The following is a 24,006-nucleotide window of genomic DNA, read 5'->3' as shown; positions in this document are numbered from 1 at the left end:
CCATCCAGGATAGCTTCCGATACTTGTGTCCCATTGACTTGTATTGGTATCGGTATCGGCGATATCCAATATTTTTCAGATATCGGCCGATACTATCCGATACCGATACTTTCAAGTATCGGAAGGTATCGCTCAACACTACTCCTCAGCTTCACTCAAAGACTCCTGGGTTTGATTTTTACTATGTAATTTTCTCAAGATGAGCTAGCAGGAGAATAATTGCAAGTCCTTCAGAGCTGTAAAGTAATTAAAAGAATTAGTAGAAGAGAAGGTCAGTCCGCTACTTAGAACTTCCCAATTGTACATTGGAAAGAGTATGAGTGGATAAATTCAATACCCGTAGCCCCCCTGGGAACCACCAGTAGTTGTTTTTCCCACAGGGCATTTGTTCTTTTATAACTATCTGGTCACAATCTGTTTGATGGAGGAGTCCGATGTGGATTGACCTGCATGTTGGCTCATTTTAGGTGAGGTGTCCTCATCATATGATATGTTGGATTTGATGGATGTTGATCTAGACCTGGAATATGAGGCATTTCTATATTGTGGGAGAGAACGGTCATTAAGATTGTACCATCGGTATACCCTAGATGAATGTTTGTCCTGGACGAATCTCTTAAATTTTTTTGATTTAGTGGTTTGTATTTCATATGCCCATTTTTGCAGCTCTGCATCAGTTTCCTCATTGATTTTTTTGAGGGCATCACACATCATATCCCTTTGTATTATCTCTTTTCGTGCATGTGGAATAGAAAGAGTCGAGAAATCCTCTCCCGGTGAAGATATGCAGCACCGTCTCCTCACCTGTGAGGAATTTTTAATTTATTACTTAGGGACAAGATTTCTTGATGGTCTCAACATACGCAATGAAATTATGTTCCATTATAATGAGTTATTGATTATATCATTTATATATGTTTTTCCCCCTTTCTATGTGTATTTTAATTTTTTTTAATTTTGATTTAATGTTAGTTTTTATTTACATTGCTATAATTGAGCTTTTTCACGTTTCAGAACCTGGCACATATCATGTGATTTGATGTTTCCACATGATTGGTCCTTTTGGTCTAAAGCTTTGTGGGAGTTTGTGCTTTATAAGCTATGACAAAGATCACTAAGGTGATTTAAATGTGTCGCTTGTTACCTCCTGCCTTCTCATTCTTCCCAGAGCATCCATGTTTTAAACATTTCCAATAAAGGATTTAAATTTTTATTCAAGGAGCTGGAATATTGCTTTTTTCCCTCATACGCATTCTGTTCAAATTGCTATGTAATGGTACTCCTAGACTCATAAAGGCTATGCACTTTTGAGGGTTATATACCAAAGAAATGTACTCCAGACCACAGAATAGTCTATGGGTGAGCAATATTATACCGATAAGGGTATGTGCTACAGTGATTAAAATATGTATACCCCTTTTCACATGTAAAGCACCATGGCATAAATGGCGCTATAATAATAAATAATAATTTCTACATCTCTTGGTAGGAAAAACGCAGCTGCAAAAACACACATTTTTTATGTGTCATCATCAGGGAAATGTAGCATCCCTGGCCACAAGCACTTGTCCTCATGTTAGTTGTTAAGTTGACAATGCCAGTATGTGTATTGGTAAGGGCACTGGTGATGTTCCTGCACTCGTGCATGTGCTGGTACAAGGCGGGGATGACACACCAGGAGAAAAAGTTGTATCAAAGGACAGCAGCCACCATGAGTTGGCAAAGATCCTCTTTGTCTACCAGATGAATGGCAACATTTCCATGGCAAACAGTCTTGAAATGTGCTCATTAGCATGTGGGGTTTGTGGGTGGCTAAGGGAACTTTTTTTTTCATTCCAAGGCCTGGGGTAGGGACATCTGAACGCTGGTTGGGACACCGATTTGGAAGTGCCTGTTGATGTAAGCCAGAATGTGCAAGAATAGGTGCAGGGCGAGAGTCATCTGTGCCAGTGTTTTGGACAGGGGATTGGTAAGCACCTAGCACATGGGAAGAGGCAGTGGTGTAACCCAATGTCACCAATCATGGACCCAGGCACTTAGCCTACCGGGTCAGGTGCTTAGATGTCATTTGCCTAATCATGCTGGTGGTGGTTAGGTTCTTAGTGGTCATTCCCCTGCTGATCTTGGCATGGCACAGGTTGCAAACAGCCATTTTGTTACTCTCAGAACTCTCTTTATAAAATGTCCCAGACTGGGGAACACCTAACTCTTTGCCGGAGAAATGCACTAGTGTCGGAGCTCTGCAGAACAGTTTCCTGCCTTGTCACTTTGGTCACCCCACTGGTAGAGATGGGCGAACCCGAACAGTAAAGTTTAATGTCCATACCGAACACCTACTGTTCGGGCATGGACACTGAAGAGACTTCACCAGGAAGTCTATGTTACTGTTTGGGTTTGGCTGCAGGAATACCGGGTGTTTGTCGGGCTGTCATGTGCATAACAGTGCGGCTAACACACAGCTTCTGATCAGCGGTGAAATCATCCCCGCCAGTCAGAGAGCCACGGTTCCCACACTGTCAAAAGACAGGATGAGCGTGCAGCTGTGATTGGAAGTATACAGTTTACCTCCGGTCACTGGTGTCAGCTGATGGGACATCAGATCACTCTCACAGTGCTAGCGGGGATCTCACCAAGGTCACAGCAGTTCAGCCCGGCAGGGAATGCAGCCTCATTTACCGGCAGTAATCTTGATGATGTCACTGCCAGTCACTGATGCTGCACTCACAGCAGTTCAGTCACCAGTGGTTCTCTATCATGTCGGACGCTGTTCAGACCAGGTCGTCCGACAGACAGCGGTAATTCCGCTTTTGACCACTATTTGCTCATTGGCGTCTGCTAGATTTTGTCTAGCTGTTCCGGGGTTAATTTACCTAATCCTCGGATTGGAAGCTGGGCCATTCCCATGGCCTTTAAATAGTTCTCCTGTTCATTGGGCGTCGCCGATTATAGCTTCTGTCTTGTGCGTTGTTATCTCGGTCTGGAGTGGAGAGCTGGTTGTTGGAGATTCGTTGCTGGTGGTGTATTTTCCTCTGTCTTATTTACTCCTTCCTATATTTGTATTTATTTTGCCCTGCACATTTATAGCGTATTCCTGAGTGACTGTGGCGTGGTGTATATTTTCCTTTATCCTTGTCTGTGCTAACTGTGCGTATTGGAATATTACCTCTTCACTGGGTGGAGGGCGGAGGTATCAGCCTAGGGTTAAAACAGGAGTCAGGGGGAGGTTCGAGGCCTGGACATGCACACCATCAGTGTAAACTCCAGGTAGAGGGTCAGTCAGGATTTCCCTAATCTGAGGGAAACTGCAGGGGCCCGGGTTATTAGCTCTTGCTCACCTAGTCTCCCCGTGACATTATAATCGGCCCAACAACAACAACAAAAAAAAAGGGGTTTCTTTTTTTTGTGTTTTGTCATGGATCCCATGACTTCCATAATCCACCAGTTGGAGGCGTTGTCCCTACAGGTCACTGAGTTGAGGGGGGGCAGTGCAGCAACAGGGACTAGCAGTATCTAATGTTCAGGCTGGAGCGACAGGAGGAGTTGCTGAGCCTAAATTTCCTTTGCCTGAAAGATTTACTGGGGAACGCAGTAAATTTGTTTCTTTTCGTGAAGCTTGCAAACTATATTTCCGTATGCGCCCGATCTCCTCGGGCCGCCGGGTGAATTGTGGGCTGTTCCCCTGACTGTTACTATGGGTAAGTGTCTCTTACTATTTGTCATATAGCAGATCATGGGCCCACTTATATGGGGATATTGAGACGTCTATACACTCATTAGGACCAACTAATCCTCTGCGTTGGACATATATATATATTTGATGCTTATCCTAGGGATGAATTGAATTGGGCTGCCCACAATTAACTCGGTTGTACTGATATGTTTTTCCCTATGATACCTCTGTATTAGTATATACTGCTTACAGCAGAGATATCCATTTAATGATGTTTTAGCTGTATTGTTGTTTTTGTATTATTTCAATAAATTTTGTACTTTTTATTAATTATGAGAACTAGAATTTTTTTGCTCTTTCTTCTGGTGTTTCTATGCTCTTGGAGCTATTCAGCATATCTGACATCTTTGGGGTGTCTAGGGAGGGAACTCTGCCCTCAGTTACAATATATATTTGTGCTTTCTGGTTATGTTTATATAAGTGTAAACTCAAGGTAAAGGGTCAGTCAGGATTTCCCTAGACTGAGGGAAACTGCAGGGGCCCGGGTTATTAGCTCTTGCTCACCTAGTCTCCCCCTGACATTCTCAGCTTGGACGGTCGAATCTTGGCACTGTCCAGGTTGAAAACTATTTATCCTCAGACAAAAATTACGGCATGGGACAGAAGGATGGATAGGTGAGGGATATTGTTTTTTTATTTTTGGTTTATTATTATTAAGTCAGCTTCAACAATAAATGTCCCATCAGCTCACACCAGTGACCGGAGGTAAACTGTATACCTCCAATCACAGCTGCACACTTACGCTGTCTTTTAACAACTTGGGAACCATGGATCTCTTACCAGTGGGGATGATTTCACCGTTGTACAGAAGTGGTGTGCTTTCTGTGCTGTCATGCACATGACAGCATTGAAAACACTAGCTGTTCAGGCCCCTCATTCAAGTGAATGGGGTCTGGGTTCGGGTTAAGGTCTGGGTTCTGTTCTAGTACCTGAACCTGAACTTTTTGTAACTGTTAGGCTGAACCTGCCGGACTCGAACATCCAGCTGTCTGCCAATCTCTACCCACTGCCTCTTCCTGTCTGTTTCAGTGCTGCTGATCTCTCCCCCTCAGGACTGCTGGCCTTGCTCTCCATGCCAGCTTTTCAGGTTGGGTCGGCGACTTCGTCATCCACCACCTAGTCTTCCACCACCAAACCCTGGTCCACCTGTCTTCGTGACTTAACAACAAGACTTAGCATCAACTGTGTCTGATCATCATCCTCCTTTTACCAAATTTTCCGTTTCCCACTGTCATGTTCTTGTGGCTGCTCTAAATTTTGGGCATCACTAAACAGCATTTCATCCTGTTCCTCTATGAACATGCAGGTTGAGAGGCCACAATCAAGAAATGTTGTGGTAAAGAGCTCCTTGGAGTGTCCTAGTGTGGGATCACTAGTCTCCTGGGACTCAACATGGTGGGAAGAAGGAGGATCAGGGTGAAGATTAAGTGATCCAAACTATAGGCTGGTGAAACTGAACCGTCTGTAAGGCTGTGTGGTGCAGCCAACCCTGCTGGAAGCATTATCTGCTATCCAACCAACCACATGTTCACACTGCTCTGGTTTCAGAAGTTGTGTAAAGTGGGACTGGAAACTATGTGTCATGGATGGGGGTGTTTCTTGTGCTCCAGAAACAGGCATAGTTACACCTGCCCCACGAACTTAGCATCTGCGTGCACCATCATCCTCACTTCCACTTCCTCATCCCTTAATGCACACCTTACACATTTTTTAATTGCTAGGTCTATTGAAACCAAGTTTGTTTTTAATAAAAGAAAAAAAATAGTCACCTGCAGCAATAAAAGTGGTTTTTGGGAGTTTACTCCATGTAATGTAACAGAAAGAACGCCAAAGTGTATGGATGACAATCAAATTCAATCCAGAAAAATGTTTCAATGCTTTTTGTCAGTTTTAAAGATCACATAAATGTTCACAGACCACGTAACATTGTATGTCTAAGAAATGGAAGCCTGCAAAATTTTTAAAAGCTTTTGTTTACTTTTAGGGTAAGTTCACACTAGGCATGTTATCAGATTTTTTATGCTTTTTTTAATGCAAATTTTCAGCTGTGTTTATAGTACCAGCTATGTCTATGAAATTGCAGAAATCTCATGAACACACCTTGGCTTTTTTGTCATCAGCATTTTTTTCTTTGTATATTTTTTACACAATAGGGCATGTCACTTCTTTCATAGTTTTTTCAGCGTTTTTCACCCATTGACATGTCGGGTGGTGAAAAAACGCTGAAAATCCACAGAAAATGTGCAGGTATCAGGTTTTGCTGCGTTTTTTGTGCCAAAACCTGATTCTGTAGAATAGGACTTAAACTTTATTAGCATGCACAAGAGACAAATCTAGCATGCCAAAGACACAGCAAAAAATGCACAAAAAACGCAAGAAAAACCTGCTTTTTTTCTATAGCTTCTTTTCTGTCAAGACGTCAGGTTTTACTGCAAAAAAAATGCTGAAAAAATGTCTAGTGTGAACTTACCCTTAGACATCACAGAAATAGTCAAAGACAAAGTAACACTGTAGAAACTTGATTCCAGCTCACCCATTTGCTCTATGCTCATCCACCTGGGGCTCAGACACCGGCCTCACCCTTGCCTCACATCAAGGATATTAGAAAAAATTGGAGCCAGCTCAGCAGGACTGGATTTTCCTTTTCTTTTTCTTTTTCAAAAGAAAATATGGTGCATACAAAATTAAAATTTACATGGTCGACATGACCCAGTCGACGCGTTTCGACTGCACTAGGCAGTCTTACTCATGAGTGAGACTGCCTAGTGCAGTCGAACCACGTTGACTGGGTCATGTCGACCATGTAAATTTTTATTTTGTATGCACCATATTTTCTTTTGAAAAAGAAAAGGAAAATCCATTCTTGTTGAGCCAGACTCCAATTTTTTTCTATTATCCTTAAAGTAACACTCTATGTCAAAAAAATGGAGGCCTGCAACATTTTTAAAAGCTTTTTAGCAGTTTGACAGATCACAGAAATTTTCATAGACTACGGAACACTGCATGTCTGAGAAATGGAAGTCTATACAATTTTTAAATCTTTTGTTTACTTTTAGACATCATAGTAATGATTACAGACCAAGTAACTGTATATCTGAGAAATGGAGACCTGCAAACTTTTTAAAAGCTTTTTAGTAGTTTGACAGATCACAGAAATGTTCACAGAGCACATAAGACTGTATGTCTGATAAATGGAGGCCTACAAAAATTGTAAAAACTTTTTAGCAGGTTTACACATCACAGAAATGTTCACAGACCACGTAACACTGTATGTCTGAGAAATGAAATCCTACAATTTTTTAATAGCTTTTTAGCAGTTTTAGCGATCACGTAAATTTACTTCACACTATGGAATAGTGTATGGCTGAGAAATGTAGCCCAGGAAAATGTTTCAATGATTTTTGGATGGCTAAGAAATGTAGCCCAGGAAAATGTTTCAATGATTTTTGGGTGTGTTATATAACGCACAAAAAAAGGACCTAAACGCATGTAATACTTGTTGGATCAAAATATATTAAGAGCACCTACAAAAAAGTGCAGCTGTATATTTGCCAACGGACTGAACAGACCTAATCCCTATCTACAGACTGTATTCTGGCACTCTCACTGCTCCTGCGACTCTCTCCCTCCCTAGGCTAAATGCAGATTGTATGTGCTGCAAATGATTAGCCCTTAGAAGGGCTATTAGTATGATGTCTCAGCTTCAGCACCAGTATAAAAACTACAGGCCTCTGATTCATTGTACAAAGTGTCACAAAGCTGTGCAATGGTGTCAGTGTGCCGAGCCGGTCAACGCCTGTCCTTTTGTAACCCCTGATGATGTCACACAACCAGCCAATCACAGTAATGCCACAACCAAGATGGATATGACATTACAGTGACTCACAGGCAATCCCCACATGCTTATTGGCCGTGTAACAGACACCAATGATGAGGGAATGGGATTCAAGTTTCAACTGGAGCACTGCCCATTGCTCGCTGAGTAACGAACACATCCGAGCAATGTGATACTCAAGTGATAACCGAGTATCAACAAGCACATTCGCTCATCCCTAATTTGCTCATATCTACAGAATATCATTCAGAGCTTAAATTCTTCTGACCAAAACATATCGCTCCAAGAATGCTTACAGGTCAAAAAATCTAACCTGATTGGAAAAATTCAATACAATAAATCTCATATGAATCAAATCAGTCAATACTACACATCATAAACTGTGATTGCGAACAGCCACCATGTTTGACCCCGATGCACTTTTCATTCCACTACTTGATTATACTTACATATTGGGATTTAAAAGACTATTATATAAAATATATAAAATATATATTTTTTACCAAGTATCATATTTTTGGTTTAGGAGCAGATGAGTGGCAAGTGCGATTTGACTGTGCTCAAACTGAAATCAACTTTTTGCGTAAGAGGCTTACACAATTTGAAGAACGACTGGAATCTGAGAAAACATATAAGAAGGAACTGGAGCAAAAGGTAAAACAAAAAACTTTATGACTACAATATATTTTTATTTTTTCCTTGTTTAAACTTGATGGAAATGTTCATTTTTTCATTCAAAGGGGTTGTTCACTACTAGGACAACCCGTTCTCCATCTGAATGTTTGACTCCATTAAAATGAAAACACTTTTACTCCCCTCCTGTGCTGGTGCCATTCTTGGTGTGTTGTCACTCGCATCCCGGGGCTCACGTGAGGTTGGTACATAGTCTTATACTTCACGCAAGCTCTGCGCCCAGACAGCACTGGCGTTGCAGTCCCTGCCTTCGGATATGTAAGTAATCAAGATGAGCGGCCAGTCATGGCTCTCACTTCCTATTGATTACTTATACATTTAGAGGCGGGGACAACAACACCAGGGCTGATTGGGTGAGGGACTTGTGATATTACATCCTCACATGAGCCCAGGGAACGCGAGTGCCAGCAAAACAGGAACGGCACTGACACAGGAGGTCAGTATAAGTGTTTTTATTTTAATGAGGGCAAACATTTAGAATCAGAAGGGGATGTCCTAATAGTGAACAATCCCTTTAATTTAACAAACACACATTAAGAATATATATATACACTGCTCAAAAAACTAAAGGGAACACTAAAATCCCACATCCTAGACATCACTGAATGAAATATTCCACTTGTAAATCTTTATTCATTATACAGTGGAATGCATTGAGAACAGTAAAACCTAAAAATGATCAATGTAAATCACAACTAATATCCCATGGAGGTCTGGAATTGGAATGATGCTCAAAATCAAAGTGAAAATCAAACTGCAGGCTGGTCCAACTTCAATGGAAATGCCTCAAGCCAAGGAAATGATGCTCATTACTGTGTGGCCTCCACATGCCTGTATGACCTCCCTAAAATGCATGTGCATGCTCATGATGAGGTGGTGGATGATATTCTGAGGGATCTCCTCCCAGACCTGGACTAAAGCATCGGCCAACTCCTGGACAGTCTGTGGTGCAATGTGACGTTGGTGGATGGAGCGAGACATGATGTCCCAGATGTGTTAACTCGGATTCAGGTTGGGGAATGGGCGGGCCAGTCCATAGCTTCAATGCCTTTATCTTGCATGAACTGCTCACACACTCCAGCCACATGAGGTCTGGCATTGTCCTGCATTAGGAGGAACCCAGGGCCAACTGCACCAGCATATGGTCTCACAAGGGGTCTGAGGATCTCATCTCGGTACCTAATGACAGTCAGGTTACCTCTGGCGAGCATATGGAGGCCTGTGGGGCCCTCTAAAGAAATGCCACCTCAGACCATTACTGACCCACTGACAAACTGGTCATGCTGATGGATTTTGCAGGCAGATCTCTCTCCACGGCGTCTTCAGACTCTGTTACGTCTGTCACATGTGCTCAGTGTGAACCTGCTTTCATCTGTGAAGAGCACAGGGCACCAGTGGTGAATTTGCCAATCCTGGTGTTCTGTGGCAAATGCAAAGCGTCCTGCACGGTGTTGGGCTGTGAGCATAACCCCCATCTGTGGACATCGGGCACTCAGACCATCCTCATGGAGTTGGTTTCTAACTGTTTGTGCAGACACATGCACATTTGTGGCCTGCTGGAGGTCATTTTGCAGGGCTCTGGCAGTGCTCCTCCTGTTCCCATTTGTGCAAAGGCTGAGGTAGCGGTCCTGCTGCTGTGTTGTTGCCCACCTATGGCCCCCTCCACATCTCCTGGTGTATTGGCCTGTCTCCTGGTAGCACCTCCAGCCTCTGGACACTACGCTGACAGACACAGCAAACTTTCAGCTGCGATCCTCTGCTTTTTTGCTTCCTCCCTTGCCCAAGAGCTATGTGGTATGATCAGACCATGTGATAAAGAAAGCGAGGGTCTACTAGTAAAGGCAGACCTGTAGAAACTCTCTAAATGTTATCAAATTAGCTAGCACAGAGAGAACTATTTACTAAAACCTAACTTTTAATCATATGTATAAGAATTCCTAGATAAAATCAGTATACATATAGACCATCAAGAAAACCAATTTAAATGCTCAAAACAATTAGTGCTCATATTAAAAAAGTCTGGTCTCACCAATGTTGTATGATGAACCCCAATCATCCACACAGGAGAATTTGGAGCGAATAGTAACAGGGACTTAATCTATCATGTCCAGTATACAACTGTGGTGATGCCTGCATAAACCCCCAAAACAATAGTATCCCTTCATACTCATTTCCTCCATGTTTGTGGGAAGTCACATGAGAGTTCCAGAGACAGGAAGCCACGGCGCTCTTGCGGTCAAATGACGGCAAATAGGTCAGATGCCGGTTGATTAAAGGTGTTTGGGTACACAGCTATATATAGACAGTGTGACTAGCTATTTAACACCTGACCTTCACATTCTTTTTGGCTTTTTGACTAGTGATGAGTGAGTATACTCGTTGCTCAAATTTTCCCGAGCATGCTCTAGTGATTTCCGAGTATTTGTGAGTGCTCGGAAATTTAGTTTTTGTCGACGCAGCTGCATGATTTATGACTGCTAGCCAGCCTGAGTACATGTGGGGGTTGCCAGGATGTTAGGGAATCCCCACATGTATCCAGGCTGTCTAGCAGCCGTAAATCATGCTGCTGCGTGGTCAAAAACTAAATCTTCGAGCACTCACAAATACTCGGAGACCACCCAAGCATGCTTGGGAAAACCTGAGCAACGAGTATACTCGCTCATCACTAGTTTTGACAAGACTGGTCAGACCTATCTTTTGAGCTACCTGCCACTGCTAGAGCTCTGGTTCATCTACCGCTTGTTGCACCTCTACAGGTCATACTACCCTGATGATTCCTCTGGATAGAGGGGGAAACATGTAGGGAGGGATACCGTTTTTTGGGAGGTTTATACAGGCATCACCAGGGTTGGGTACTGCCTTTGTCAGGGCAGGAGTAACACATGGGGCACGACAGGGCATGATAGATTAAGTCCCATATACAATTCACACCGAATTCTCACTCATGGATGATTGAGGTTCATTATACAATATTGTGAGACCAAACTGTTTTATATGAGCACTGGTTGCTTTGAGCAATTGTACTTTAAATTGGTTTCCTTTGTAGTCTATAAGTATAGTCTATATGTATACTGATTAGGTATTCTTATACATATGATTAAAAGTTATGTTTTAGTATATAATTCTCTCTGTGCTGCCTAATATAATCAGACTGTGTCCCTGTTAGGCACAACCATTACAAAGGACATAGTAGGGGCACATTTGTAGGATTATCTCAGCACAGGAAAAAATGTTTTAACACAACCAATTGTGGAACGTATTTATAACCCCTTAAATGAGACCATCTCTCCTATGCTGCATGGGAAATTATACAAATTTTCTCTTTCAACGAAAGTAAAAAAGTTTTGTGTTGCTGTCATTAGTGGGTAATAGTTGACACCCTAAGACAGTGTCTGACTGTTTAACATGCCTTGCAAAATAACTGGGGATATTATCCAAGCTTTTAATAATAGGCACTAGCTATATAGTTTTTTTTTTCTCTTTCTGGGAGAGAGTCAATTTGTATAAATTACTAGTAAATATTTCCTTTAATACAACCCCCATGAGTACCCAAGAGTTGTGTTTTGTAGATTCTCTTCCATATGCCCTACTATTGCACATGGACATCATGGGAGGTTGACTCTCACTTTGGGTGTAACTCTATCAGCCAGAAAAAAATACTGCTCTTCCTGAAAGCCATTCTTGTACCTCAAGAATATTTTATCATTGGCATAGTCACCACATAATGCCTTCTTCCTGGCTGGACATGGCTTTCTCCAGCAGAAACAGCTATTTGTTTGATGTGCAGGAGCCATCAGCTGAGCACCAGGGGGCTTCATTCAGAAAGGGAATCACTCTATTGAGGTCACCATCCTCCATAACTCTAGTCCAACTATAGTCAATGCTAGGTTAAAGCATATTGGATCCAGCAGAAAAAAGTATTATTAGGACTCTTCTTTAGCATTGTTGGGCTACCCCACTAGCATATCAAGGGATCCTCAATTAGGTCAGGCTTTAAAGGGGTTGGCCATTTGCATTTTAGTGGAGCTCTTGCTGCTGATTGGAGAACATGTGATCAATTCAGTCCATCAGCCTCCAATTGTAACACACTTCACACGAGAAAGCTTCTTTTCTAATGGATGAGGCTGATGGACACATCTGATCACATGCTCCTCCACCAGCAGCCATTTTATGGACAGAAGTGTTAGTCAGGCAAGCAAAAGTGTATCATTAACTCTTTATATTCACAAAATAGAAAAAGTCCCTTAGTACCTCCAAAACATAACTGAATCTGGAATAAGATGTATTTAATTTGTAATAAGATTATTGAAGATATCAAGTTTTCTAACTATTCGGAGCAGCTGCACACATTTTAAGTGAGGTCAATCTACCCAATAAAAAAAGAATGATCTCTGTACATTAAAATATAATTAAAATCAACTGGTTTTGTACAATTTGGAAAAGGAATCATCTCTTTTAGTTTCAGATACTTATTGTCTAATTACAGGCCTCATTAACTCAACATTGTGCTTATTTAATGCAACTTTATAATGACTTCAGTTTTCAGTTCCATCACTGTGTGACCTTGTGCGCTGTACTAGATGAAAGCATGTTATTTCTTCCTATTATACAAAGTAGCATTTAATATATAATAAGAGTGTGTATGTAGGTTACTCCCTCCAATGAGGTTACCGATCAATACATAGAAAATAGAGCTAATAAAGAGCCACAAACACTTTAAAGCCTCATTGTGTGAAACATCAAGGTGATCTCTGTTGTAAACATTCAGACAAAAATGACTAAAGTGCTGTTTAATATGTTTATCATGTATGGCGCTATCTACTTACAGTTAATAAGGAAATTGCTGTTTGTTGGAAGCCACATCAGGTAAACCAGTTATAGTTTCAAAGTCTGAGTAGAAAAAATGTAGGAATCCAGCTCCAGGATGTAAAATATCAAAAAAATTATTTATTCCAACATGAAAAATTGGAACAAGGGCATACAAATGACCAGCAAAAATAGTTAGGGAGCAGCCATGAACAACTGAACGCGTTTCGAACAACTGCTGTGTTCTGTGCACTGAAGACTAAGAACACAGCAGTTGTTCGAAACGCGTTCAGTCGTTCATGGCTGCTCCCTAACTATTTTCGCTGGTCATTTGTATGCCCTTGTTCCAATTTTTAATGTTTGAATAAATAATTTTTTTGATATTTTACATCCTGGAGCTGGATTCCTACATTTTTTCTACTCACATTTCCTACGTCTTGGCAGAGATGTCTTTTCCGTGCTCGGATGATACCACCACAGTGATTTAACTACTAACGGGTGAGCTGAAATATTTTTTTTTTGTATTTATAGTTTCAAAGTCTACAAAAAGTAGCTAGCTTTAACATTGAGGCTACCTTTTTTCAGCTTTCTTGATATAAAATGCTATGATCTTTTTTCTCAAAGTTGGGGAACATGAAAAAAGCTATACCTAAATGATGTTGCATTAGAAAAACTGCAAGAAGACCTCAAAAGCATTAAAAATACAAAGAAATTCATACTTTATTTTCCTATTAGTTTATAACAGATATCTAGCCATAGATTTTTTCTTTCCAGAATAAAATGCTAAGAAAAAATCTTCAGTAAAAAGCACTGCAAATTTGCAAAAAGCGACCAGAATTTATATTCTGATATCAACAAATAGTCCAAAAACAATTTCCAAATTTTATCCATTAACGACCCAGTCTGTTAGCATATCAAAAAGGGGTTGTTCCCTTTCAGTAAATTAATGTCCCTGGCTGCAGGGTATTATAAAAAAAAAACACGTACTCACCTTCCCTGGGTCCACAGGCAAGTCTCCACTGCGGCTCCCCATGTCTGGCATTGACAAGGGAGCTAAAGTAATAATAACCTGCATTGTCTCATTGGGAACAATCACTTGTAAATTGGTTATGTTATGTGTTAATATTTCAGTGAAAAAGGCTAGAAATATTTTGCACTTCAAAATAATGTTGGTATTTTTTTTTCCACAAGCAATTTGTGATAAACTTAATTGAACGCTTTGTGCTTCTTTACAAATGTAAGAAAAATCATGAAAAATGAAAAAAAACAAACTGATTTTAATTACTGTATATTAAATAATTGTGTACACACTATGTAAATCTGGTCATATATGTAAATTTGCATGTTGTCTTCATTTTTACATTCATTATTTGACAAACATTTTTTATATTTTGAGCATAGTTCAAGACTTCTAAATATAAAAGAGTCATTTTAGCATTTTACAATAAATTTAGATTATTTTGCTTTATGCCAAGTTTATTTTGCCTGCTAGAATACTGGAAACCACGTTAAAATACCCACTTTTGAAAACTACACCCATTGACATATTTATCTAGGGGTGTAGTGAATATTTTGAGCCCACCATTTTTATGGATTTGATGCAAAGCAAATGTGAAAAAATTAAAATACCATTTTTTCACAAATACTTTTATGACAGATTTGCAACATCCCCCTAATGTGGCCCTAGCCCGCTTACTAAACACACAGTAAGGCTCAGAATGAAAGAAGCACTATATTACTTTCAGACCAAAAATTAATCACTCCTAACATTTGTTTCAAAGTAAGTGAAAAAAAATTGCATTTGACAAATATGTCATTTTTATGACATATTTCTTATACAAAGCAGCCAAAATCAGGGAAACACACCCCATGATTTACTGTGCTGTTTATCAATGTGGTATTAATCTGCGGTACAAAATAAAGGGACAACCATTTGGCTATTAGGCTGCAACTGAAGAAATTCAAGGCCATCTCAACCCTAAAGATACACATCTAGGGGTAAATAATTCTATTTAAATTTTGACTTTTCTGAAATACATACTGTTGGTGGCCAATATGATAATGAGAAATAGGATTTAACTGAAGTAAAAATGAAGTACAAAATATATCAGAGATGTCAAACTCAATTGCAGTGAGAGCAAAAATTAAAAGCTTGGACAAAGCCACCTGCCAACCTGGATATTTATTAAAAAAGTCTACAATTAAGCAAGTTTTTCCTTATCAAATATAACGATTATATTTTTCTTATGGCAACAAACTTAAATGGGTTCTCCCACGCACAAAGATATATGTAATAGATAGATAGTGCTAATATTTCTTCGATATGACTTGCGCTTATTTATGGAAAAAAACTGAAATTTGCCAAAAATTTTGAACATTTTGAAAATTTTGCAATTTTCAAACTTTCAGTTTTTATGCCCTTAAATCACAAAATAGTTAATGCTTAACATTTCCCACATGCCTACCTTACATCAGCACAATTTTGGAAAATATTTTTTTTTGTTAGGAAGTTATAAGGGTAAAAATTGACCAGCAATTTTTCATTTTTCCAACAAAGTTTACAAAGCCATTTTTTTAGGGACCACCTCACATTTGAAGTGAGTTTGGCTGGTCAATATGAAAGCAAGTACCTAAAGGGGACACCATTCAAAAAACTGCACCACTCAAGGTTCTCAAAACCACATTCAAGAAGTTTATTAACCCTTCAGGTGCTTCACGAGAACTAAAGCAATGTGAAAGGAAAAAATGAACATTTTACTTTTTTCACAAAAAAATAGATTTAGACCCAAACTTTTTTTATTTTCACAAGGGTACCAGGAGAAAATGGACCACAAAATTTCTTGTGCTATTTCTCCAGAGTATGCCGACACTCCGTATGTGGGGGAAAGCCACTGTTTGGGCGCATGGCAGGGCTCAGAAGGGAGCACTATTTGACTTTTTAAATGCAAAATTTGGCTGGAATCAAAAGGTGGGAGCCATGTCGCGTTTGGAGACTCCCTGATGTACCTAAACAGTGGAAACCCCCAATTCTAACTCCAACCTTACCACAACCCTACCCTTGACCCTAATCCCAACCCTAACCCTTATCCCAACCTTAACCCTAACCCCAACCCCAACACTCGAACCGTAACCCCAACACAACCGTAACCTCAACACAACCCTATCCCCAGCACATCCCTAACCCTAACACAACCCTAGCACCACAACTGTAACCCCAACACCACAACCATAATCCCAACACCACATCTGTAACCCCAAAACCACAACACAACCCTAAGCCTAGAACCATCTCTAACCATAGCCCAACCCTAACCCTAGCTCTAACCCTAGCCCCAAATCTAGCCCAACCATTACCCTAGCTCTAACCCTATCCCTAGCACCAATCCTAACCCTAGGCTTACCCTAGCCCCAACCCTAACCCTAGATTTAACCATAGCCCAACCCTAATCCTAGCCCCAACCTATATCCTAATGAAAAACTAGAAAAAAAATAAACTTTTTAAATTTTACTATTTTTACCCAACTAAGGTGGTTATAAATTAGGGTTTGATTTAATATTTTTTTATTTTGATCACTGTGATAGGGTTTATCCCAGTGATAAAAATGAACCAATAGGAAATATTGTTGCTGGCTGCTGGCCAGAAGATCTCGGCAGGCACTGCACATTCGCCCTTCATTTTCTTCTGGGAAGATCACGTGAAGGGCCGGGAGACGAAGCCGGAGGGTCATGGGATGGTGAAATTATGGGGGGGTTTCAGGAGACCCAATTTCTCTCTCCTCTGGTATGTTAGATCATATCAGAGGAGAGAGAATTGAATGGGAAATCTGATTTTTTTTCAGGACTGGGGATGGTAAAAACTGACCCAAATCATGTTCTCAGGGGTCTCAGCTACCCCTGGTAGCCAAGACCCTGGATATTTTCTGACGCTGGAGGGCGCTATACCCTTATTTCTCAGCACCATTAAAAAGTGGTACTGAGGAATAAGTACCCTTAACTGCCACCCTTTAAGAAGAATATCAGCAGTTGTTAAGGGGTTAAAGCAGGGGTGGGGAACCTTAGGCCCGTGGGACATTTACAACCCACTATGACCTTTTCTCCAGCCCCCTAATAGATTCATGGAGACCACAGTGCTTTGGTTGGCACCTATGTTTTGATGGCCACCAGCCCTTTAATTTTTTCTTTTTTTTAGTTGATTCACAGGCAATCAGCCTGTGACACTGCTGAGATGTTATGGAGGCCCAGGATGCTTCAATAGCGGCCTTAAGCTCATCCAGAGTGTTGGGTCTTGCGTCTCTCAACTTTCTCTTCACAATATCCCACAGATTCTCTATGGGGTTCAGGTCAGGAGAGTTGGCAGGCCAATTGAGCACAGTAATACCATGGTCAGTAAACCATTTACCAGTGGTTTTGGCACTGTGAGCAGGTGCCAGGTCGTGCTGAAAAATGAAATCTTCATCTCCATAAAGCATTTCAGCCGATGGAAGCATGAAGTGCTCCAAAATCTCCTGATAGCTAGCTGCATTGACCCTGCCCTTGATGAAACACAGTGGACCAACACAAGCAGCTGACATGGCACCCCACACCATCACTGACTGTGGGTACTTGACACTGGACTTCAGGCATTTTGGCATTTCCTTCTCCCCAGTCTTCCTCCAGACTCTGGCACCTTGATTTCCGAATGACATGCAAAATTTGCTTTCATCAGAAAAAAGTACTTGGGACCACTTAGCAACAGTCCAGTGCTGCTTCTCTGTAGAAAAAAAGTGGCTTTACCTGGGGAATGCGGCACCTGTAGCCCATTTCCTGCACACGCCTGTGCACGGTGGCTCTGGATGTTTCCACACCAGACTCAGTCCACTGCTTCCTCAGGTTCCCCAAGGTCTGGAATCGGTCCTTCTCCACAATCTTCCTCAGGGTCCGGTCACCTCTTCTCGTTGTACAGCGTTTTCTGCCACATTGTTTCCTTCCAACAGACTTACCATTGAGGTGCCTTGATACAGCACTCTGGGAACAGCCTATTTGTTGAGAAATTTCTTTCTGGGTCTTACCCTCTTGCTTGAGGGTGTCAATGATGGCCTTCTTGACATCTGTCAGGTCGCTAGTCTTACCCATGATGGGGGTTTTGAGTAATGAACCAGGCAGGGAGTTTTTAAAAGCCTCAGGTATCTTTTGCATGTGTTTAGAGTTAATTAGTTGATTCAGAAGATTAGGGTAATAGGTCGTTTAGAGAACCTTTTCTTGATATGCTAATTTATTGAGACAGGTTTTTTGGGTTATCAGGAGTTGTATGCCAAAATCATCAGTATTAAAACAATAAAAGACCTGACAAATTTCAGTTGGTGGATAATGAATCTATAATATATGAAAGTTTAATTGTAATCATTACATTATGGTAAATAATGAAATTTAACACTATATGCTAATTTTTTGAGAAGGACCTGTATATGTTTCTTGTGATTTCCAAGAAAGTCCTTGAATCCTTGAATGATTACTAAGCATATTTTTTAGTTCTGACATTGTCCCGATAAAATGTTCTTCTTTGATGAGCTGCCGAATCTTCTGAATATCCAACACATCAGCCTTTATTTTTCAAATGACAGGCTAGGAAGTGCCAAAATGAGATACTTGAAACAGTCTCTTTCAGTTGCCAAAGCTTTAACAAATTGCTTCATGAGACCCGGTTTCATTTGCAGTGGTGGGAATATAATGTTTTTTCTGTCAACAAGTGGCTCATGTACAGTAGAATGTTTGGATCACCAAGTTTAAAGTTAGATCTTGGAGGCCAAGGCTTCTCATGAGCTCTGCTTTCCTACATGCACAGAAAAAAAGGATACTTGGTGTATCTGCGTAGCTGACCAAGAAGTAAGTATACTAATATAAGGTCAACACATGATCCAATTGTGTTTGTGATATTGCAACAAGTCTTTGTCTCTATATTCTTCACAAAGAGAAACTGAATAGCCAGTTGAGAATGCACCAGATAAATTGCCATTGTGGAGGTGGACACACTTTAAGCTCTGCTTTGAGCTATCCATGAACAGTTGCCATTCATTTGAGTTATATAATGGAACTCCCAATTCCTGAATTAAACCATCTTATGTTATGGCTATAGACAAAGCCACTATCACTTCTAATGTATTTCAGAAATGAACTTTCTCTGGATTGAGAGTAGGATATCTTTACTCCTTTTCCAAGCAAGTTTTTCTCATGAAGTCTTGATGCTAGGAGTTGGAAAGCCTTTCTTGATAGTCCCAAATCTCATGCCAAATCGCTCATCTCATGCTGGTCAAATCCCTTACTGAGACATTTTCAAAATCTTTGCTGTCACTTTGTTCCATATCATAATGCTATTCTTGAAAAGAGGGTAGTTAAAGGAAAACTGGCACTGGGATTTCAGCTGAATTAGGCACCAACATTTAGCTACGTAGACTAGGATGCTCTTTTTTATATATTTTGTTTTGTTCTATCCTGAAGTTTTGACTTTACAAAAAGATTTATTATTAGAATGATCTCTTGGCTCTCGCCAAACTATAGGTATGCCAAATGGCATCTTATCCCATTTTCCCAATGTCCACATCTGTAAACTCTGGACACACTGCTTGTACACCTTGTGAGGGGCACAAGACTTAACTTGATCACCAAGTTTTACATTGAAATATGTAAAATAAGCTTGCTTGACAAATGTGCTGATGTTTGTCCTTTGACTAGGAATGGTGAAACTGACACAGATATAAAAAAAGGGATGTTTGGGAAATTACAATGAGAAATACCAGAGACAGATAGGATCTGAAAGAAAAAAAGCAAATAAGCGTCTATATAAAAAAATGCGTACAGATGATTGGAATACGTTTCATTATATAGAGCAGTACACAACATTTCCGCACACTGTTCCATGTGTAACTGAATAGTATAGACAAATAACCTGTTGCCAGTCACTAAGGTCATCCTCCACCCCTCTCCACTCTGCCGTGAGCACCTACCTGCTGAATATGAAATTTTTTTTCAAAACATATTATATTCAGTATGTAAAATAGGGGGCAGGTCACTGAGGGATCAGCGACCTGTTAGAAGCCATACACATGAATATGTAAGCAGAGCACCACACAAAGCTCCCCTAGAGGCCGCCCCGGGGCACGAGCAGATCATTAACTGAAAGCTGAAAATAAAGATTAAACAACAACCACAAGACGGATTTCATCAACCAAGGTATCATTTTAATTAGTATCACGGCACCAACCTGACGCTGTCTGTAGGTTACTGTGCACAATCCTGCTGATTTAGTACTGGAGCCCAATAGCTGCAAGCTATGCCTCTGGAAGTACCTCTATAATTGTTAAATGTTGGTGTAGGCTATATATCCACTAAGTACTTGCACTGATTTTGTTTGAAATGTTTAGGCAGTACATTTATTTAATGACCTTCGTCGCAATTTAATGTTTGGAAGCATTTATATTGCTTTCTTCTCTGGCACAGCTTATTCTGCAATGTTTATCAAACTACTTTATGCAAAGTCATATGTGGAAAATAAAATGCATGGCTGACTTCTAAGATTTATAGATTGCTCTGACAATGCCCTATTGGAGCCTGCCAGTAGTTTGGAAATGAATAAAATTCATCTATTTCCATAATCATTTCTTTGGCTTGTGACTGATTCATAAAGGAGCCTTTTCTTCCGCTTGTTTTCATCACAGATGGCAGAAAATAAGAATAGTACAGTTGCTTGGGGGTTATCTGTCCATTAAACGACAATTTCTGCTGTACAAATATGTGCGCCAGAGCATAAATCGTGCACTCAAATTGCTGGTATCATTCACCTTTCCCTTTGGTCCCACAGCTCAGTGATTTACAAAGTGCTTATGAGAATGCTAGGCGAGCAGCTCAGCAAGCAAGCAGGAAGTGCAAGCACTTGACCTCTGACCTTGAGGACACAAGAGTGTTAATGGAAAACCAACAGATCCGGAACCATGAGTTAGAAAAAAGACAAAGAAAGTAAGAGAAAACCATAAATATTATTTTAATAAAAAATATCTAATGCGTTGGCTGTTATTGTCATTTACGAACAATTTATTTATATGATGTTCAGCCTGATGTTTTACATGTCGTATGTTGTATGATGTTCCAGTGTTGTATTATGATGGATTCAGTTGTTTTACATGAACCCATCTTGTTCCTACCTCCAACATGAAAATAACAATCCCCCCAATGTTGTATTGGTATAGTTAATGGGGAATTCAACAGTAAGAATATTATCAAATGTTTCTAATATACGGTACTTTGTGAATTTTTTGTGGTTTCCGAGACTTTAATTGCAATCATTCAATGGGATGTTTCATTATTTACTTACATAGAATCAGGTACATGTTTGAGGCTTGATACATGTTGCTCTTCCATCCTTAATGTCATCTTTGGGTACATTTTTTTTTTATTTAAATGCATGTATTTTGGGCTAAAAATCATTTTCACAATTGTGTTTCAATATACATTTTGCACTGTTTGTCTTTTACAGGCTATTTGGTTCCCAGCCCATTCAACTTTAAAAAGGTTTTATAAAACCTAATAGCCAACCTAATACTTAATATTTAACTATCTCATTTTAAAAACTAAGCTCTTTTGCAATTTACATGAATTAACATTAGTCTCCTCCAGTTGAAAAGCAGCTTTCCCATATGAGATGTTTCATAATTGGAGGAGGCTCATTTACTGGTCTGATCACATGTTCCTCCACCAGCAGCCATTGTATGGACAGAACTGCTGATCAGTTTGTGAGGAAAGCTGCACTAACAAGAGAAGGTTGCTGACCTTTTTTTTTTTACTAAGAATCCATCAGCTAGCTCATTCTGACAGTTTAACAGTCTCCTTTTCAGAGCTTCTCCCAGCTGATTTAGGCCACGGATTATATTAATGTTGTGTATCAGGAAGAAAGTCTGTAAAAGCCTAATGGTTTAAAATTTGTAATAAAACCCAATTGCAAAAATGATTTAAAGCCCAAAATTCAAGCATTTAAAGAGAACCTGTCAGCATGATTTTGTAATGTAAAGTAAAGCCATGGCTGTAATGTTGCTGTAGTACTGATTAAATTGATACCTTTGGTGAAGAAATCCCCTTTGTTGCTCTTCCGTAATCTGAATTTGAGGTTTTCTGATAATCATATTCTGGTGCACAGAGGCCAGACTGTACACTGGGTCTTCTCTTCCCTGTCTGTGATTTCTCAGCACTTCTGCCTGCCTCCATGCATTGAATATCAGATCACTGCTATTTCAGTGATCTACCTCCTCTGTTTTGAGAATTACTGACAGGGAGGAGAAGACCCAGAGTTCAGCCTAGACCCTGTGCACCAAATTCTAACTCAAAGATGGCCAAGCCCTTTAAGAGCAGAACATTCACAGTGATAGGGCTGGCGGAACGCACCAAATAAATATAAAGATAGTAATAAGGTGAGTTCACAGCCCGGGGTCCACCGTGCAGAGATGGAACCTGCTGCTAGGTAATGGCGGCACTATATGGCGGTACTACACCAGAATAGACATGGGTTCCGTCACCCGGTATGAACTGATGCGAACTCTGTTGCTTCATAGAGTCGCAGGGAAACAAAGGAAATGCTGTGCCCTGTTAATAGTCACAGGGTGCAGCAGATGGATGCTAGTGGGATCCCTGAAACTCACCCCCACTATGCTGGTGATTAATCTCGCTCTGACCCTCGGTGGCTTTTGAGCCTGCACCTGAGGACGCCCTGAGTCAGATGCTGAGATTAAGCGGGAGTTCGCCCCTACGCTTACCTGTAGTCAGGACAGAATACAGATTACCACACAGAGTGCGTACAGCGCCGCTCTGGCAGATGCCACTAACCACCCTAATTAGGGCTAGGAAAGAGCACTGATTGCACACGGCGCCGCACTGGCGGTCACTGCTAACAGATGCAGTATCGTGTGCTAGATGTGCGGGAAAGCACTGTCAGGCACTAGGTAGCTTCCACCATTCGCGAGCAGTCAACAACTCTAGGAATGGGAATGAGTCGGAGCTTTCATCCATTGACAGGCATACATCCACACACACACGTTTGCAAGTTTATACTAGCGCATGGCCGAGCGGATATGCGAACCTTTTATAGAAGTAGCACTCTGGGACCTTCCTGATAGTCCAATAGGAGTCGCAACAGGACCTGAGCATGTGACCCTGACCTCGACCCATGGGCATGCTCAGTATGGGAAAAGCAGGACTTAGTCCCTGAAATGCCTGCTCGCGGCTGATCAGTGCTGGCTACAAAGGCAGAGCCTGGAAAGGCAGCAGTAACCAAGCGCACAGTATCAGCTTGAGCCAGATGCTTGGACCGAAGTCTCCGCTGAGCAGGCTCCACTGCGGCTGGAAGAGAATGGGAGACCGCAGCAGACATGGTTCGAGATTTCCTCTGTGCAGCGGCGGGAACTCAACAGAAGAGGGATATTTGAACAAATCTTACCACCCACACATTGATGAAAAAATATCTGGACTCAAAATGACACAGGCCGCAGATTGTAAACATTGTGCATGTCAATTTATGTCACAGATTTTCACCATGGAATTCATCTTTGTAATGTAAGGGTTGAAATCATGGCCAATATTTATATGTACAATATGTGGATTTTGCCATGGATCTGCAAAATTCTTCCCATGTGAGCATACTCAAAAACAGGTTAGAGTTGTAACACTTGTCACTACTCACTGATAAGCCATGAGACAGGGTATTCAAAACTTCTGGGGTCAGATACCAAGAGAGCATGTCGTAAACTAAAGGGGAAAGACAAAGGCATGTCAGGTTATGCTCCGAGGTCAGAATACCAGGAAGATTGCGGATGAGAGCGAAGGGGCTAGGCAAATGGATGGTAAGAACGAGGTCCAAGGTCAGGCAGCAATAGATCAACAAGCAGAGCACAGGAATACCAGGAAAACATGCACCACCAACCAG

General features: G+C 40.8%; 1 protein-coding gene across 1 annotated transcript in view; it reads left to right on the top strand.

The window, feature by feature from the left end:
- Positions 1–24,006, top strand: part of MYO18B (myosin XVIIIB) — a 1,084,067-nt gene that overhangs the window by 648,343 nt on the left and 411,718 nt on the right. Inside the window, exons 29-30 of the mRNA XM_077295498.1 lie at positions 8,092–8,219; positions 20,899–21,053. Coding sequence (XP_077151613.1) covers positions 8,092–8,219; positions 20,899–21,053 — 283 coding nt within the window. The remainder of the gene's footprint in view (positions 1–8,091; positions 8,220–20,898; positions 21,054–24,006) is intronic.

Source organism: Ranitomeya variabilis, chromosome 1 (assembly GCF_051348905.1).
Source record: "Ranitomeya variabilis isolate aRanVar5 chromosome 1, aRanVar5.hap1, whole genome shotgun sequence".
NCBI lineage: Eukaryota > Metazoa > Chordata > Amphibia > Anura > Dendrobatidae > Ranitomeya > Ranitomeya variabilis.
This window is presented reverse-complemented; position numbering and strand designations above follow the sequence as displayed.